The sequence below is a fragment of the Orbicella faveolata genome, unplaced genomic scaffold, assembly GCF_042242905.1.
Source record: "Orbicella faveolata isolate gen_17 unplaced genomic scaffold, um_ofav_v1 contig_4, whole genome shotgun sequence".
NCBI classification, from domain to species: Eukaryota; Metazoa; Cnidaria; class Anthozoa; order Scleractinia; family Merulinidae; genus Orbicella; species Orbicella faveolata.
Genome location: NW_028301569.1, coordinates 6,555,732 through 6,574,213, shown reverse-complemented (window position 1 = coordinate 6,574,213; position 18,482 = coordinate 6,555,732). Strand labels below are relative to the sequence as shown.

Here is an 18,482-nt window from a genome sequence, read left to right as displayed (position 1 = left end):
AGTGATAAAGACAATTGCTTTGAATACCTTCTACTCATAAAGTTGATTATCAAATATCTCCTGTCATATTTATTTTTGGCTCAATACCCTAAAAGGTACAGTGAAAGCTCCTGCTGTGGACTTTTTGAGGCTGAACACCAAAAACTGCTCTTTTTAACCCCTAAGAAGTATGACAAGCACCCCCATCCATTTTACATGGGAGTCTGCCCCCTTCCAGGTGTGTTGATGTAAACCATTACATGTAGGCTCCTGTGCATTCCTTTATTAAACAATGTTTATAGTAAAATACCAGCTTCAACAAATAACAAACTGATTAAAATGAAACAAGAATCTCTCATCCCATTGCGATGCATAGGAAGGGATGCAAGTTGGTTTAACCATCTTTTTAATCCACAGACATGATCAAGTTCTGTCTTCTCACAATGAGGGGAGAGTTGAGAAGAATTTAGGGTGCTTATCATTTAGCCAAAAATCCAAAAATTTCAGTTGAAAGTCAAATGGAATGGTAATTTTCTGGAAAATCTGTTCGCAAATTATAGACTATCTCCAGATCTGAGGTACATGTTGTACATGTGTCTTTTTCCATTTGGAACAGAACAGAGGAAATTTCTTTATCATTTGCTACGTTTTCAGTTTCCAGTCTCTCATCAGCCGAAAACAATCACCAGATATCAAATCGTAAATAGTAAATGTCATCTCAGTCAGTTGGTTTGCTGATTTTGGAAAAAAACCTTTACCATTATTCAACCGTCATCCCAAGTGGTTTATTTTGACAAATGGTACATGTAAGCAGCACCCTTACTGACTGCTTAGTAAGGAAGAACTTTGACTGACAAACAAAATTCTTCCACCTGTCACTGTATATAGCAGGTAAGCAAATTAATCTAGATCCAAGTCACTATCACTATTATCTTCCTTTTTAGATGTCACACTTGTAGTTAACTGGCATTCTAACTCCTCTGTCAAAATGTCATTCCTGAAGAAAAGAAAAAAAAACAAGAAACCACTATTTTAAAGAACTAGAGTGATGTTTTTTATGAGTTCAAACCATGTTAAGACAGCAGACTTGTAAAGAAGAATTCCTACACAAAGCACTTGAACAAAGAGATTTTTAATCCCTATAAAATCTGAAAGTTGGGTGCACATGATGTCATCATTTTCTAAAATCCAAAACTAAAGAGCCACCAAAGTTATTATCCTCATCAGGCATAAGAGGGGGAAAATTTAAATCTGTTAACAACTTTTCAGCTCAATAGCTTGCTTCGTTTGAAAAGAGGCACATTTTGAATTTCAGAGTTATGGCAGTGTGTGACATAAAGCTATGAACACATTATTTTGTTGAAAAATATATACTTATCTTGTGATTTTTAGCCTTTTTAGAACTAAAAGTATCAGGAAAAGTGCTTATTTAAAATGTTTACTTGATCAGTTCAGATAATCAGTCACCTATATAGCCAAAGTAAGTTCCAGATGTTTAATACACTCACTATTTTCCGGCCAACATGTTGGTGGAGGTACACCAACATGGCAGCTTGATACTGGGCTCTGTAAATTTGTGCAAAATATTTCAACGAATATTTGAAGTTTGGAAAAACGTACACGAACCTAAAAATGGGGAAAAGGGTCTTCTTTATTTATCTCCTATGACATCATAATTTCTTGACTTTATACACTGAATAGTTTTCGAATTGTTTTTTTTATTGCACGACAGTACAATCCAAGAATACCACTATATTGAACCTATCCTTCTATTGTTGGATCATTCATGAATTTTGCAGTGGAATGCAAAACTAAAATTTCAAGATTGTACAGCTAATATTCAGAGAAGAGTTGACCACAAAAAAAGAAGAAGAGTTGACTATTACTTTAGAGTGAAATAGTTAAAACAAATAAAACTCTCAAATTATCATCAAAAGCACTCACTCAATTAAGAAGCTTTCTACATCTACAGCAAAGAAGTCTTGTCCAAAGGTGTCTTCTAGCTTGACAAAATTTCCAATGATTTGTCCACTTTTGTAAACAAGTAATGCTGGAAGGCCTTCTGAAGTCTGTATAAAAATAAGATCAAAGAAAGGTAAGGAAAGAACATTTGACAATTACTTAAAATACAAGAATCTAGTACACCCCTGCAAACATCATCGCCAGAGTTTTTCTCTATAGGACCTGGTATAAAAGGTACAGTCTGCATAAAAGACAAGTAGCCCATCACGTTAGCGCTTATCTACATTACAGTTTCTGTAGCATGAAGCCACTAGAAGAATTTCTTCTTCCCCCTGGATGGGATGCTGGTCCATTGCGGGGTTAGCCCCAGCATTAAATTTTCCAGTACCCATTCATAAACCTGGGTGGAGAGAGGCACTGTGAGAGTAAAGTGTCTTGCCCAAGAACACAACACAATGTCCGTGGCCAGGGTTTAAACCCAAGACCACTCAATCTGGCGTCGAGCGCACTGACTCTGAAGCCTCCTCACATCCCATACATTTTCTACATAATTCATTTACAATAATGGGGCTTTATGATGGTGTGATCCCAGAGTTCTCATAACATGAGGAAAATTCCCAGAAAACCACAACAAGCAGAGGAAATTCTTTCAAACAAATACTTAGACTTACAAAATGTCTGCTGATTCCTGTATCTCGAGCAATAATCTTGCAGAATTTAACCTAGAATTAAAACAAAACAAAAGAGTAGAGCTCATCATTGATGAGCAACAATTTGACTCCAGGCACTGGAGTCCAAAGTGGTTACACATCCTCTCTGTCACACTCCAGGTTTGCCCCTGGTTTGTAATGCGACAAATTAAATAAATCAAAAATGTTAATTTGAGATTTCCAACTGAAGATTTCAAGTTTAAAATTGAGAGACTCTTAGACCAAAGCCAAGTCAAGAATGACTTGTAATATTCCCAGGTGTCTTCAGTCTTCTTCTCCTTGAAATGGATTGTCTACTTCAGAAAGAGATTCCCAAACATTGTGATTTCCTGTACACATGTATGGAAGGGGATTCCCCCATTTCTAGGAGGTTCTAAATTATCAGTCTATGGAAGGGGATTCCTCTAAGGGTGAAGTCCCCATATTAGACATTGCCCATTTCAAGTGAGATCTGCCAAATGACGAGGGAATCGCCACTCAAAGGAAGATTACTACTATGAAGGGATATTGCCCAGTAATGATTTCAGTATTTACCTACCAGAGAGTATTGTTGAGCTAAACATTGGAGACAGCCATTCATTGCCCTGCAGCTTTGAAGGTCCTATGCATGCAAGTAAAATAACAATTAGGAGTATTGAGAGTTACAATGAAAGCTCTTAGATAACAAGTTCAAATGTTCAAATTGACTGGACTTCATAAACGACTTTTGGCTTAAGCCCCACACAGGCGTGTACTAAGTACCACAAATTCAACAGTTTGCCTAAAATTATGGATAATTAAAGCAGCTCTGTCACAGCATTTTGAGTTATTTCTGCCATGTGCAAAATTACCTTTAAATTAAAGGAAACCTGAAAATAATAGTCTACTAATGAACAATAGATAAGCACTTAAGGGGAATACCTTAAGAGATACTTATCTAATAAGCCATAAACGAACAAAGATGATCAAGGATGGAGAAGATTGACAAAGATTACAAATGACAAACTTAAAAAATTTAGGCTAAACTTTTCAAGATGCACAAGCCATTAAATCATGCATATACCTCATAAAATAACGTTCTTGTTTCCCACCACTTGCATTATACAATGACTTTGCTCATTACAAACCCTTTCCATATGGTGCAAATACAGACTAATCCATCTGTTCGGAGATTTCTAGTTTTTTCTTTGTTTTCCCACTGACATTTCAACTACGAAACTAAAGAATGGATTTTGTGCACTGCATTACCTCACTATAAAGATGAACCACCACTATCACGCTTGGATTTTCTTTATCTATAGCATCAAGGAACTGATGTTTGTCCAGTAGTGTGATTACTTTTCCAAATTTGGGTCTGAAGTAAAAGAAGCATATTGTCTTGATAGAACACCTTGATGCTCAGAACTAACATTAAATAAAGAATCATGGCAATCAGAAGAATAATAGGACAGTTTGAGATTGTGGACAAAAAGGTAAATACCTGAGTATGTACTTGCCGAAAAAGGTTATTAATAATAATGATTGTGTATGCATGCATCTGGTGGCTCATCAGACTGATGGTTATCACCAGTTTCGATAGCATGAATAGGAATATCTCTACTGCCCCCTGGGCGGCATGGTGGCCTCATGGTTAGTGCACTCAACTTTGGATCGAGTGGTCCGGGTCCGAGCACTGGCTAGGGACATTGTGTTGTGCTCTAGGGCAAGACACTTTACTCTCGCAGTAACTCTCTCCCCCCAAGTGCATAAACAAGTACCAGTGAGTTTAATGCTAGAGGGTAACCCTACAATGGAAGCGCTCAAAACAAGTGCTGTCTAGTCATCCTGGGGAAGTAGATTTTCCTTCTGGACAAGTAGTTTTTCATTTCCACTTGTCCAATGGGCAGGGAATCAGGCAAGTCTTCTGCCATCTAAAGGATTAAAAGAGTAAATTAAGACTTGCTCAGGGCAAGCAGAATTTGAGAGCTTCTTGTCCCAAGGGCAAGCTGGAATTCAAGTTTTTTTCATGTGGCTAAATGTAATTTAGGCAAAGTTAAATTCAAAACAATGTTGCTGGCCAGCAGCTTCTCATGGCAGGATTGTGCGGGGGAGGTTTCAGATATTACGCAGGGCTGCCAGTATTTTATGGTTGGGCTTCAGGTGTACTTATTGCACGTGTTTTCGTCATGTTGGCTTTGTGCTGGTTGACTTTTTCCCAGCCTACCCATCCCTCCTTTATTTTCTTCTCATGGTAAGTATAGGGTAAGTATTCACTGCTTATCAGTGTGACAGTACCCTGGTGGTGTCCACTCACAGGGTTGTCATGGAGACCCTATGTGCTCAGTTCAGATTGCTCTAGGTGCCATCTTCTAGGCACCATTCCTCAAGCTCATCTATTGTTGATGAGTTAAATCAAGTTCTGATCGATTAGCATCCCATCCAAGGGGGAGCAGAAATACTCCTGGTCACTTCATGCTACAGAAACTGGAGGTAAGTCCCAGCCTGATGGGTCACTGCACCCTGCCTGTCACAAACATCTGAATATGCAGCTAACAGAAAGGGTCACACACCTGTTAAAGTGAAGCCTCTGTTCTTGTTCTTCTTTCAGCTGCAGCAATCTTTGTAAGTGATATTGTTGAATAAATTCATCGGTGTCAAGCTCTAGTTCCTTAAGGAGTTTTTTTTCTCTCTCATCATCAAGCTATTCATGAGTAAAAGAGGATTAAACATACATGAATTACATTCCACATTTCTGAAAGACAGGCAGTTTGAATCAGTGCTTAGCTTTTAGGAAGAAATTGAAGCTAACAGAGATGAAGTGGGGGTTGGAAGCAGTGTTACAAGGATCTGGAATCAGAAACTAAGTTAAATATATTGAAGTCAAACTACAGCGAAGACAAGAGATTGATGTTATGGTTCAATATTACCTTTGGTGCAATTTCATATAATAAAATTATTATATAATTATATATTATTATAAACAAGAACAAAAGAACATGTTGTTGTACCAAGGCTAAAATTGAACCACAACATTGATAGCATGGAAATGATGAGGGTCAAAGGTAGGCAAAGTCTGCATCTGAGCAGGGTGGCCCATGAGGCTTGCGCTTATCTCCAGATTCTATGCAGCTTAAGGCAACTAGGAGTACTTCCGTTCCCCCCTGGATAAGATGCTTATCCATTATATTAAAGTCACCGGTTCCCATTTATACACCTTAGTAGAGGCACTGTGAGAGCAAAGTGTCTCGCCCAAGAACACAACACAATGTCCATAGCAAGGGCTTGAACCCTGACCGCACAATCCAAAGTCAAACATTCTGACCATGAGGTTACTGTGCCTCCATGAACCAGTCTTGAGGAACAATATAGAGTGCAGCTAGGGTTCACAAGTTCCTTCTGCTTCTCATATCCTATAATCTTCTTCTCTCTGGGTAAATGGGTTTAAGTACAATAATTCACTAACACCTGACAAAAATGCATTTAACTTTCCCTGTACTTGCCATATCAGAGATCCTGCTTCCCACCATTTTCTTCTCCTGTTTCCCGTATCCTTTCTACTCCTTTTTTCCCTGATGTCTGGCAACAGGTTCATATCCTGCAACCACCCCACCCCATTTGCAGCTTGTACACAATTTAAAATTACAGCATTAAAGCGACCTCAAAGTTGAGAAAACAAAGAGACGTAGGTTTACCATAAGTTACAATCCCAAACGCACGCTAAAATAACAAATTTTAGGTGGTTAGCAGTTAATATACTTTTTCTTCAGCAAGATTGACTTACACTACTTTGACAGGAAACAGAAAACTTCTGTGCTAAAGATCTCATCTCTTTTTCTTTCTCTTTGCGTTGCTCTGTCTCAAGCTGCTTATAACGACGATAATCTTGAATAACACCTTTAGGTCCCGTCTGAAAACAAGCCAAAACCCATGTTCTTTAATTCACTGATACCCAAAATGGTGCCAGTTACTCATACAGGCTGCCCAAATGAGCAAACATCTTCTCCCATACCGAGCTACATGTAGACTGCTAGAAGTCTCTATAGAGGAATTTTTGAACAAAACAGAGACTGCTCCAAGTCTAGTTCTGAGCACCTGATATGGATTTTTTGGGTTCCCAAAATGCTTACTTTATTGTTTTAAAGTAAAGGTTAACCATGCTTTTGACCCTAGTAGCCCATAAGGCTGCTACCTATGTGTTGAATCTGTAGTATAATGTGACTTGAAGTAATTTTTATTCTTTCCCGGATGAGAAGTTAGTTCATTCTAGACTTACATCAGTGATAAGGATTTCAGTGTTTCAGTTCATCATAAAAGAAATTGAACAAAGTAACATTATTTTATTTTACTTCAGTGTTGAAAACAGAATGCAATACCAAGGCATCTTTCTGTTAATGAGGTCACAAAAGGAAGTGATTTGGCTTAATAAAGGTCTCAGTGTTCTACCACCCTAACCAAAATAAGCTTCCAATAGATGTCCCTCCACACGCTTTTTGATTTTTTTGTTTTGGTATTTTTTTGTATTTCTCTTTTTTTTCATGAACCCACTGGCTTGGAAGAATGGGCAACTACACCCTGTGTCATGACTTTAAATAAATTGTCACTATTATTACTATTTAAAAAATAACCCCATGTAAATACATGTGCTGATTGGTTTAAAATCGTGTTTCTATTAAACAATTAGATTATGAGCTCGAGATTTCTATGAGGCGATAGTTGATTCGGCCTTTGACCTCATCAACTATCCCCTCATAGAAATCTCGAGCTCGTAATCTAATTGTTTTAGTAGAATTCTGACTGAAATTTCCTTCAAATGACGATTCCAATTATTTCTGATCTTAGTATTAAACTTTACGCTTTAGAGAATTCATGCGGACTGATTTAATTGTCAATTTGACAGTTGTAGTTGTGTAAGCACGCTTATCAGTTTCTTTAAAAAATTTCGAGCTTTTTTAATCCAAGAAACCGTAAATGCCGTCCTTTTAGTTTTCTCAGGAATTTTGTTTATTTGTTTGTTTCTAAAATGTTCTTTTAACACTTCTCAGAGAAACGAGGAAACATTGCAATTTTGTGGACCACACCAAGCCACTGCACACTAATAGCTGATAGTGTGCAATGGCTCATCCAATCAGATTACAGCATTTGCATTAGTATACTACAGTATTCTACTAAAACTCGATAGAAACACAGAACTAGCACGAGCTGTTGACGTAATAATGGCACAAGAAAAGAGAATTTGCATTTTGATGATCAAAGTAAATGAGTAGTTTTCTTTGCTTTGGTTGTGGAATTTTCTAAAAGAAATAGACGACATGTTGTCCGTGTTTCTATTGAGTTATAGGAACACTCATGAAAGTTTGGGAGAACTCGGAAAAAGCTGTGGAAATACTCATCTACAGTTCAAGTTCCCACAGCATTTCTCGTTCTCCCAAACTTTCACTTGTGTTTCTATTAAAAAATTAGATTATGAGCTTGAGATTTCTCTTGTGTGATAGTTGACGAGGGCACAGCCTGAGTCAACTATCACGCAATAGAAATAAAGAGCGAATCATCTTATTGTTTCAGTATAAATCTACTAGTCGTTCAAAACTTTATCTAAATCCTCTTCACAGACAATTCGAAGATGCCAAGAAACGGCCATCATTTTGTTAACAAGGTCACACAGTTACGCTCCTCACTATCTATCACCAAATAGATAGTGAGTAGCATAGCCAATTAGAGAATGGCATTTGTGACAGAACACGAGATAATTTATACTAAAACTCGTTAGAAACATGTCACATGTTTTCTATTTCCTAAATACCATTACCCCTCATAGGGCTGGGTCCTTCACAACTGAGGAGCAACGATGTTTACTACTTGGGTACAGCAAGCATTAGACAGAAATGTAAGAGCTAGCTGGCTACAAGTCAAGCTCATCAACAGCTGAAGTATCACTAGAAATCAAAGACTTCAAGGTACACAGCTGGCCAGACAAGCCGGCTATGCTTGTTCGTCAACCTATATCCAGTTTAGTTTTTTCTTAGATACTTCCCTGATCATGAATATTTTTCTGGAATGTTTTGGGTGACAACAGAAAATAAGTATTTTTAGCATAACCTCGGATAGATTGGTTTCATGGCAGTTTGAAGTTATTTTCTCTTTTTTATGCAATCGTGTGAACTTCTTGTCAGATGAAACCATGACAAAAGTAGTCGTGATTTCAGTATAGCGGCCCCCCAGATTCTTTTATTAGCTAACAGCAAAAGAAGGGAGAAATGTATGGGTAAGCAAATACATAATTCTGTTGGCTTAGGTCTTATGACAATCAAGAAGCAGAAAATAAGCATATTTCAAAATTCTGCCAATCGAATGCTCACCTTCGGAACTTCCAAGCGAAAATCTGGTGGTGCTGCTATATCGCCAAGATCAATTTTATCGTCTCTGCTATCCTCTCCGCCTGAACTCTTCTCGTCGTCGTCTTCTCCTTCACTCTCGGAGCTTGATACATAGTTTTGGGTCTTCAATCCAAGTAGTTTATCGTCTAAAGTCGTCATTTTTTTTACGAATGTCGAGATTTTTGTTCGAACTGTCTGGAAAGGAAAAACTGAGTCATCGTTTTTCTTGATCAGCGGTAAGTACCGCTTAGAAGATAGTTGTGGGTGTAACAGTCATGTAGTGAAGGATGGGCTGGCTGGGGGTCTCCCCCGCAAAAAAAAAAAAAGGATTCTTCAAATGACACAAAAACATACAGAACTTGTGAATCGATATCATAAAACCCTAAATTCCTTCAAGTCCTCCTAATATGAAAGGCTTCCGGGCAACTTGTTATAGTCAGCCCCACCACTGGAGTACTTGGCTATTTTTTTTATACCCTCGCTATTTGCCTCCTGCAACGTTTTCTTTTCTGAAGTAATATACCAAGCATATATTGAACTTTGCATGACAGATTTTACCAGAGCTCTTGATGTTGATCAGTTGCCTTAGTGCCGATTGATCTGGAATATCCTAGAGCCAATAAATTGGGTTGCGGTTTAGAAAAAAAAAAACCTGAAGAAATAAAGAAGTGATAAATATGAACAGAGCTTGAAACAACAGCAACAAAATTGGGCTGGGCAGAATCTTTGCTCCCACGTGCAACAAACACGTTCCCGCGATAAACGCAGCATCTTCCGGTGTACAAGGACTTCCGTTGGGTAGCTGACCGGTCCCGTGAATAGCGTAGGCTACGAGCGCATGGGTTAGGCATTATGCATGAGAAAGAAAAATTGGTCTGGGATATTCTTAGAACATCCATATTTTGTTGCTATTTTAGAATGTCTGCTTCGGTTACGTTCCTCGGCATTTTAAACAATGCAGAGAAATTTAAAATGGCTGTCACCGGATAGACTTAATTCACTTTTTTCCTCGTGGGAAAACCTAACTGGGTTCTGCGCGACACTGAACTGGCTTTTTATGTCTGTTTCGGCTGCTTTCATAGCCTGCAAATTTAGGTCTATTGAGTTATTATTGAAAACAAGAAACGACGACAACAGCAGCGACTGCTTTAAAAAAAAAAAAGCGATTGCTTTTATGAGCCACAGAAAAAAAGTAGATCGAAAAACTCGAAGCGACTTTCCAAGTTGCCGGTTCGATTTAAAACAGTTTCACTTACTGACAACTCCGTAACTCCGCAAGAAAACAGAAATCGGATTTTTGAATTTTAATTAAACGTATCAAAGAAACAGTTTCGGGTGTGTATCTTTTTATATATGTATTATATAGAAGTCATATCTAAATAAATATATATTTCTTTATGTTCAAGACTCCCTGGTGGGAAGTCAATAAACTGTGCATTTCTTGTTCGAAGGGGTAAGGGAAAAGTGGACGTTGTTCGTTAAAGCGCATACATTAAGTCTTCCTTTATCATGTTTGCTAACCATTAGCAATGAAAGATTGACATGTAAACCGCCAAGTACTGTTATGGCTTCCTTACAAGGTCGGAATTCGAACTAGTGATCGGTGACATACAAAAGAGCTCGTCAAACACACTTTGACCAACGACTTCCGGTATTTGCACCGGTATTTCCAATTATGGACACCCACGCGATGTGATAATAAGTTAGGATATTGCATGACTTTTGCTTCAAAATGTCCAGAAATCGTATACAGGATAATAAACGGTCAGGTTTTCGTTAAAAAGTGATCAAAATCTAATTTTAGCGTGACTTTGGTTGATTTTTTTCACGTTCGCGTGAAAATTAAAGGGTTTTCTTTTCGACGGGCGTTTTGTTTTCCAAACTTGATGACTCTTCGAGTTTTTATGCGGAATTAGATTCCGTGTTTCGGTTGGCAACGAAAACCACAAGAGATGAACATTAATCTGATATTATTAGTTCCAAAACTATTGATTAATCGTACACGAAACACGATCATATGACGAACCTTGTGTAAACCACTTTAATCAAGACCTAACTTGTTTGTGTACTACGGAGCTTGTGAGATAGCAATGACCGTAATTTCTAATTTTGTCCACCATCCCTGAACTGCAAAAAAGTTTTTCGTGTCTGGGTCAAACATTTGTTATTGCAGAAGGCTGATCTCTCCCCTCCCAATGCTGGGAAACTTTTTAACAGATGACCACTACCAAATAAAGCGCTCTTGATGAAACAAACCGCAAAATATCGAAGCCTTCTTCCCTCTCGTCAAATAATATCGTCTTTATATTTGAATCATTTTGCCCTGATTGACGTTTTCTTCATCCACGTTAAGAAAGTTCCTGATCCGAGTGCAGATCTGTTTTACACTGAAATCTTCGCGCGTTGACCTTTATAATGGACTTTTGGGAGCAATAGATACTGAATAGACGGGCTGACGTAAAATTACAGGGGTTTGGTTTACACGTCATATCCGTGGAATTTTTGCGTAGAGTCGCCAGGGGAAAGTCGATACAGTCATCCGCCTGTCTGCACCAATGAAATCTAGTCCTTCTAGAAGATATAAATTGAGACCAAGGACACAATTGTACATAGAAAAATAATTAAGTTTTCTCGATCACTATAGAAATGTGTGATATGCATTCATTGACCGGATTAGACAAAGCCCTTGAGTGATTGCTATCAGACTCGACCAATCATACGCTGAAGAAATGAACTAATTTCAAAGGTCAGCGGTCCATGTGCTGCACATTTCCTGCGAACGAAAAGGTGTTGTTTGACTGGAAGGAGCAACTTTTTGAACTTCTTTCCTTCTTTAGTATTTACAAACAAGACGCGAGAGAGCGCGTGCAAGCACTGCTTACATTCTGGAGTGGACAGATGCCGTTTTAGAAACTGCCACACGTCTTAGATTCTTATCAACTAATTGATGACTTGGGAACTCATTTGTCCATGAATGAAAACGACGTGACAGCAATCACCAAGAACCAATATCCAAGTATTTTGTGAAATTCGACCCTGGAACTCTAGCCCAATTAAGCGGCGGACGAATTCTTTGAGCGATTGAAATCACGAAGCCAGTGTCTTTGTTTACGGGCAGCATCTGTAAAAGTCTCTCTTCAGATCTTCTCAACTTTACACTACCATCGAAGAATTGCGTGTAGCCGTAACTAGTCTAGCGGAGCGCGATTTCTTCATTAGCGTGTTAAGCCAGTCGGATTGGAATGCCATCGATGTATGGACATCTTTCAAGGTGCCAACGTGGTGTGAATTTCATCCTCTTTCAAGGTTCTTTGTGAAACTCAACTGTTGGTGACATAGTGACCAGAAGTTTAAGCAGCGATCCAATTGAATGCAATGTTGATTTTTGTACATGTAAATTGGCGAGTGCTGAATTGATAACTCAAATGCAGCATATACAAACTATGGCATCTCCGATTAAGCGAATCATGAGTTTACGGGAGACGAAATCAAATGTTGTGGACGATTCGTCTCCTTCTCAGGCTGTTAATCGAAAGCCGAAATTCCTTAAAATTTTGCGGAGGCCTTCCTTCAATCAAGGAAGAAAACGAAGCACCGAAGAACGGGATAATCGTGTCGCGAACGAAATGGCGGATGATCAACAGAATGTGGCGAAGCCGGTCGTTAAATCGCCCAACCAAACACGAGACTTAGAAGCTTTTCAACAGTACCACAAAGAACTGCGAAGCGCTGTGCAATATTTCATCCTCGTCGTGGACAAATTCAAAACCAACATGGACATTGTCATGGCTAAAATTCCCGATAACACTTCCATAGTGTTGGAATCAGTCATCAATATCGATAATATGCTAGATACTTGCCTACGGCTTCACAGCAGCAATCGGGATTTGATGCCGCACAGAATGACAATTCATAAGCGTGTTGCAGAACTCGTTCGCTGGACCGACCAGCTCTTAGTTCGAGGCAATGTGAAAGGAAATCTCGAAGAAGGCGTCGAATTTGTCAAAGAACTCGATGCGAGCGTGAAGGAATTAGTTGATTTGGCAATACCTCGGCTGAGGAAACGTCAAGTGAACGACGAAATCAGAAATTCTATTTTCATGTTCGAGGGGAGCAGTGAAAGCATTCAAGTCGGCGAGGAAAGTTCCGATTTCGGACACTCGTCTAACCGAAGAGATTCTGGAATAAGTGAAGGAAGTCTAATTGATGGAACTGCTCAAGATTCCAGCTCTTCACGGGCTTCCCCTTCAACTTCCCGTGATTCGGGTCGTGGTTCTTACAACTACATCCTTGATCAACCTGATTCAGCTCCTCATACTAATGGCTTATTAAGCCCACCAGAACCACCAGTGAGAGGACGTCATTCATACAGAACCACGTCAAGTTATAACCAAAGTAATGTTACTTTGAAGAACTCTGATTGGTCACTGAGCCAGGCGAGTGACACATCAAGCTATCGCTCCCTTCCACAATCACCCATTAGTTCACAAGAAGAATTTACTGGTCATGCATACCTATCCGCTGCAAGTTCCATAGAGGAAGGCTCATTCTACTCTGCCGATGAGAATGATCATATGCCATCATTTGAAGAACCAGATTGTCCTATTATCCAAGCAGATTTTCTGGGATACGTAGAGAACCATGAACCATCGAGTCCTAAGAAGAAGACAAAGTCATTTCAAGTGTACATTGAACTTGTTGGAAATTACACTCAACCTTCTGATGGGATCTTACGGCGACCATCGTCAGCCTATGATGGTTACCAAGAAAATTTTAGGAGGAGCATTGCGACCAACAATTCACCCACCTCACCAGTGCTGAAGAAGGAAATGTTTGCTTTTCGAAATGTCACTGACTCTGAACGTTCCCATTCACTTCCAACCCTTCAAGGACATACAGGGAAAGTTATGCCGTCAAACCAACTCCAATCCAATGGTGCCCTTGACTGGAATAAGAATGTTCGGCCTGATTCTCAAAGAAAGAAGTTACTTCCACTTGAAGAGGAGCGATGTCGAAAGAGAAGTAACGCCAGCAGCAGCTCGAGCAGTTTGAGTGGGACGGAGGACGAGGACGTTAACACCCCTGCCCTGGACTGCCTGGATGTTTCTAGGTTTCTTGTTTATCGCAATGAAGATGATGGTCCTTCACTGATTGGTGGTGCCATTGATGCCCTGATTGTCCATGCCAGTGGTTCTACCAAGAAGGACTTGGTCTATTACGAAGCTTTTCTTACCACATACAGAACGTTCATCTCCCCCAAGGACTTGATAACCAAACTTCTCTACAGGGAGAGAAGGTTTCGTGAGAAGGGTTGCAAGAAAGCAAGCCAAAATGCTTTCTTCTTGCTTTTGCGAGTTGTTGATGAACTGACTGGGAAAGTCGAGAGGAGCATCTTGGAGCAGTTAATGAAAGAAGTCTATCGCCTTCTCGTCAATGGCGACATAGTCCTTGGGAAGATTCTCCGGGACAAGATGCTGCCTAAATGTGAGAACTACTATCGTTCACGTACTTCATCAGCGATAAGTCATCCCATGGCTCCTTTGGATCCATCCCAGAAATACACTGTCTTGGATTTTCATGCTGAGGAACTGGCAAAGCAGCTCACTTTAATTGATGCAAAGAATTTCCACAACATCGAGATTCCAGAAATCCTTGCTTGGGGTAAGGAGCAAAAGGAAGAATTGTCACCAAACTTGTGCATATTCACAGAACATTTCAACAAGGTTTCCTATTGGTGCCGCACCCATGTTCTCTCCTTTGAGAAACAGAAAGACAGAGAGCAAGTCTACGTCAAGTTTCTGAAGATCATGAAGCATTTGCGAAGGTTCAATGACTTTAATTCTTTCTTTGGAATCTTGTCTGCATTGGACTGTTCTGCGGTCAGGAGACTCAACTGGCCAAAGCACTTGCCAGAGAGCTTGTCTGAGTATACGGCATTGCTTGACAGCTCATCGTCATTCAAGGCTTACCGTGATGCCTTGGCGGCAGCAGAGCCTCCATGCATCCCATATCTTGGACTCATTCTTCAAGATGTCACTTTCGTTTACCATGGCAATGCCGATGAGCTGCCTGACGGCAAAGTGAATTTTGTCAAGAGATGGCAGCTTTTTAACATTGTGGACAATGTGCGACGATTCAAACTAACTTCTTATGAATTTGAATGGAATGATCAGATTGCGCAGCTGTTTGCTGGAATGGACAATTTCTTGTCAGAGGAGGATTTGTATGACAGGTCTCTCAAACTGAAGCCTCGGGAGTAAACCCATCTTATGTAGGCATGACTGAATTTTAGTTCAAGTTTGCTACACTAGTGCACTTTTTACTCCAATTTTTTTTTTAATCCAAGCAATATAATACATATAGCATTAAGCTTTCCATTATCAAATTCCCCTGCAAAATGTGATTTTTGTTTTTTTTTTTTAATTGCATTTTTCCCATGTTCGATAGTCTTGTGCAGTTACATGAAATTATTTTTCATGTGTAAAGTTTAATATATTTGATGCAAGACACAATTGGAAATGTTCTGGGAAAGTTTTTACGGGTCAAATCAATTACACAAGACTCTCTGTTGGTATAACTGCATTTAAATCAGGTTGCTGCCTAGATAACAATCCTAGAATATGTACACATAGGGTGAGATTTCAGGACTTTTAGTCTTGTCATTCCACTGAGCTGAAAGAATTCCACATTGACCTAGCTCCAAAGAGTTGTTAGAAGTTTACTTGATTGGCCTTTTGCAAACAGAAAATCCCATGGCGCAACAAGGACGGACGATCATGATGATGATGATGATCTTGTTTCCTCAAGGCATTGAAACCTAATTGAAAATGCACTCCTGATCACAATATAGCTGCCGAAAATTGGTCACGAAAAATCAAGTTATTGCAACCTGAAATCTTGAAGCAAAAAAGTTTACAGAGAGTCTAAGTTACTGCCATTTGGTTCGAATTATTCTCTTGAAGTTAATATCTTTGACTGTCCTGGTCACTTTGTACCTATCATATAGGAACACAACTAGTGTTACTTAATTTTAATGAGGGCTTTGTTTTGGTATGCAGTCATTCAACAGAGGCTCTTGATGTATACAAGACATTTTTGAGACAGAGTTATTATCCGAGTTACTGAAGCGAAGATTCGCAACAAATCGCCAAAAAAAAGTGTTTTAGCCCATAAGAATTGTTTTATGTTTTTATTAGCAAACAGACCTACTTATAGGGGTGGCGAATGGTACATAGAAAAATATTGGATCTCAAAAAGTTTTGATCCAATCTCAAATCTAGGAAGCTTTTCTGATGTGCTGTGAAGTCTCATTTGTTTGTGTTTCTTTTGTCTTGGCATGTAAAATCGTTTTAGTCTCAGTCTTGGATTTTTAAACTAGGGTCTTGACATCTTGGCAAGTCTCTGTTTGTACCATTCGTCGCCCGGCCTTAATTGTAGAAACTTAATTATCTTTCAGCATGTATTCTGTAACTATTAAGAACCTCCCAAGGTTTTATCAGTATCATTTGCAGGTGTAGATGTAGCAAATTTCTCAGGAGTTAAATGTTTATCCACTGTATAGATAGTCTTCTTGCATACAGTAATATTCTTATATTGTTTTTACCCAGACAGCAATATTATTTATGATGTGAGAGGTCAAAGCTTGCATGCTATGGAACAGTTGCTACTTTCAATCACCTAGGGGTTTACAGCAAAATTAAGTGTAATTTATTTTGTGCAATGAAATCGTGAGCAAGAGAAGGTTTTGCAGTGTTTTTAATTATAATTTAAATGACTTAAAAGATAACCTATTTTTGTATTTTTACAAACAAATCTGAAGGCACTTTTGGCTAAGTGTAAATTGATCACTTCTGATCTAAAAATAGTGTTGTGTACTCAAAAAAGGTGCCTCATCCAAATGAAATCATTTTCTGTGACTTTTATTTTCAACAAGTGGAATTTGCAAAAGTATTAATTTTTTCTTAAATAAATCAAGTTTTGCTTTAAGTCAAAATTGCTACACAGCAGGAAACAAGAAATCTTATTTGCCCGACTGATCTCATCTAAAAAAATATTTCAGTGTTACAAAGTCTGATTAGAACTCTTGGAGCATTTCCTTCTTATAGTTTTCAATAACAAAAGAATTTTTTACCTGAGAACTTGGTGAACATAAGTAAATAATAAGTTTAAAAGCTGAAAATGCTTCTGCAATGTATGGCAAAGGTTTTGATTGCTTAATATTTTGTTACATTTTAACTCTAAGGTGCCAATTCTGTTATGCAATTCAAAATTATTTTTATGAATGAAAAGTTACAATAACTCGGTCACAATAGGAAACCATTATAAGAATAGATAAGATATCAAGCTTATTTAGTTTCCCGTTTTGATTGTAATCAGTTTTAAGATCTTAAAAAGGAAGTTTTAAAAAGCCACCCATTACCTCTAATTAAATTTGTAAATAATTTACATTTGTCTAACCTGTGATGAATAATTACTACCAAACAAAAACTTTTTTTATATATTAAAACAATTTTGAAGTAATTCTATGTGTGGCTTATTTTATTGAGTTGTGCATTTTAAATTTTATGGAATCTGTAACATAAATTAGTCAAAGAATGTCGGTTTTGGAACAGAAATACAACGTATTAACGACCTGTGCTAGATGGTTATCAGAAAATACTAAGATTTATCTCATGACACAGGAGAAATGTGAAACATCTAGTACACTCTTGTGACTCTGTTGTTTTTTTTATCCGTTTCTTAATTTAGAGCGAACTTCAGGAAGTACGTTTAGAAACTAAGGCTTGATTTAAAGTATTGTTTCTCATTTTGACTTTAAAAAAAATATTTAAGAAAGGAGAATGGTCGTTTATTTTTAAGCTGGATTTTGGAGATTACTGATATAGGCTTTTGGCGGCTAATCCTTCTTTGCAGTGAGTTCTTAGCAACTTCTGCTATGCCCAAACAGTCAAATCCTTGACTTGTAATGAGCTCATTTTCTTCCCACAGAGATCTCTTAATAGAAAACTTAAACTGGATGACTCTCCGAGTATCTTTGCTTAAGTTGAAATCAAATCGACGCCGGTTAACGAATTGGCAGTTACAAGCTTGCTATTCAACTAAGCAACACCGTGAACTATGAAGCCAATTCATAACATTTTAAGAAGTGATTGAGGTTTTCTGACGAACGCTAGATTTTTGTTTACCGAATTGAAAGGAACCACTTTCTACAATACATTACGGAAGTTTCAGATTTCATTTTAAGACAGAAAATCTATTTTTACAGAACAGAGCCCGGTGCAAGACGACGAAAAATACCTTTGCATTTCTTCAATACCTTTCTAAACAGCTGAATTCAAGTTCTTAGAATTTTTTTTTAATTTGAAATAATTGAGTTCTGTCGTTGACAGATAGTGAACTAACCTAAATTTTTCTGCCTTATGGTAAGTTATTTTGTTACACAAATCAGAATTAAAGTTATTGTTACAAGATCAAAGCTAAAAATACCATCAAAGCACTT

General features: G+C 38.3%; 2 protein-coding genes across 2 annotated transcripts; one reads left to right on the top strand and one right to left on the bottom strand.

Moving 5' to 3' along the window:
* Window positions 1-247: 247 nt before the first annotated feature.
* On the bottom strand, window positions 248-9,328 carry LOC110045574 (phosducin-like protein). The gene is made up of 8 exons (XM_020751177.2): window positions 8,966-9,328; window positions 6,391-6,516; window positions 5,180-5,310; window positions 3,879-3,984; window positions 3,190-3,252; window positions 2,613-2,663; window positions 1,924-2,048; window positions 248-976 (listed from the first exon to the last, which is right to left on the bottom strand). The coding sequence occupies exons 1-8, from the start codon at window positions 9,140-9,142 to the stop codon at window positions 880-882; spliced, it is 876 nt and encodes a 291-aa protein (XP_020606836.1). The 5' UTR covers window positions 9,143-9,328; the 3' UTR covers window positions 248-879.
* A 1,990-nt stretch (window positions 9,329-11,318) lies between these two features.
* On the top strand, window positions 11,319-17,503 carry LOC110045572 (uncharacterized). The gene has a single exon (XM_020751174.2). The coding sequence runs from the start codon at window positions 12,409-12,411 to the stop codon at window positions 15,241-15,243; it is 2,835 nt and encodes a 944-aa protein (XP_020606833.1). The 5' UTR covers window positions 11,319-12,408; the 3' UTR covers window positions 15,244-17,503.
* The last annotated feature ends 979 nt before the right edge of the window (window positions 17,504-18,482 follow it).

Excerpts from the sequence above, each read along its gene's own strand:
- LOC110045574 (XM_020751177.2), bottom strand. The coding sequence starts at position 9,142 with ATGACGACTTTAGACGATAAACTACTTGGATTGAAGACCCAAAACTAT. Across the intron at positions 2,664-3,189 it reads TAGCTCAACAATACTCTCTG|GTTAAATTCTGCAAGATTAT; the intron begins GTAGGTAAATAC and ends TTTTAATTCTAG. Across the intron at positions 977-1,923 it reads GTAGAAAGCTTCTTAATTGA|GAATGACATTTTGACAGAGG; the intron begins GTGAGTGCTTTT and ends TCTTTTCTTCAG.
- LOC110045572 (XM_020751174.2), top strand. The coding sequence starts at position 12,409 with ATGCAGCATATACAAACTATGGCATCTCCGATTAAGCGAATCATGAGT.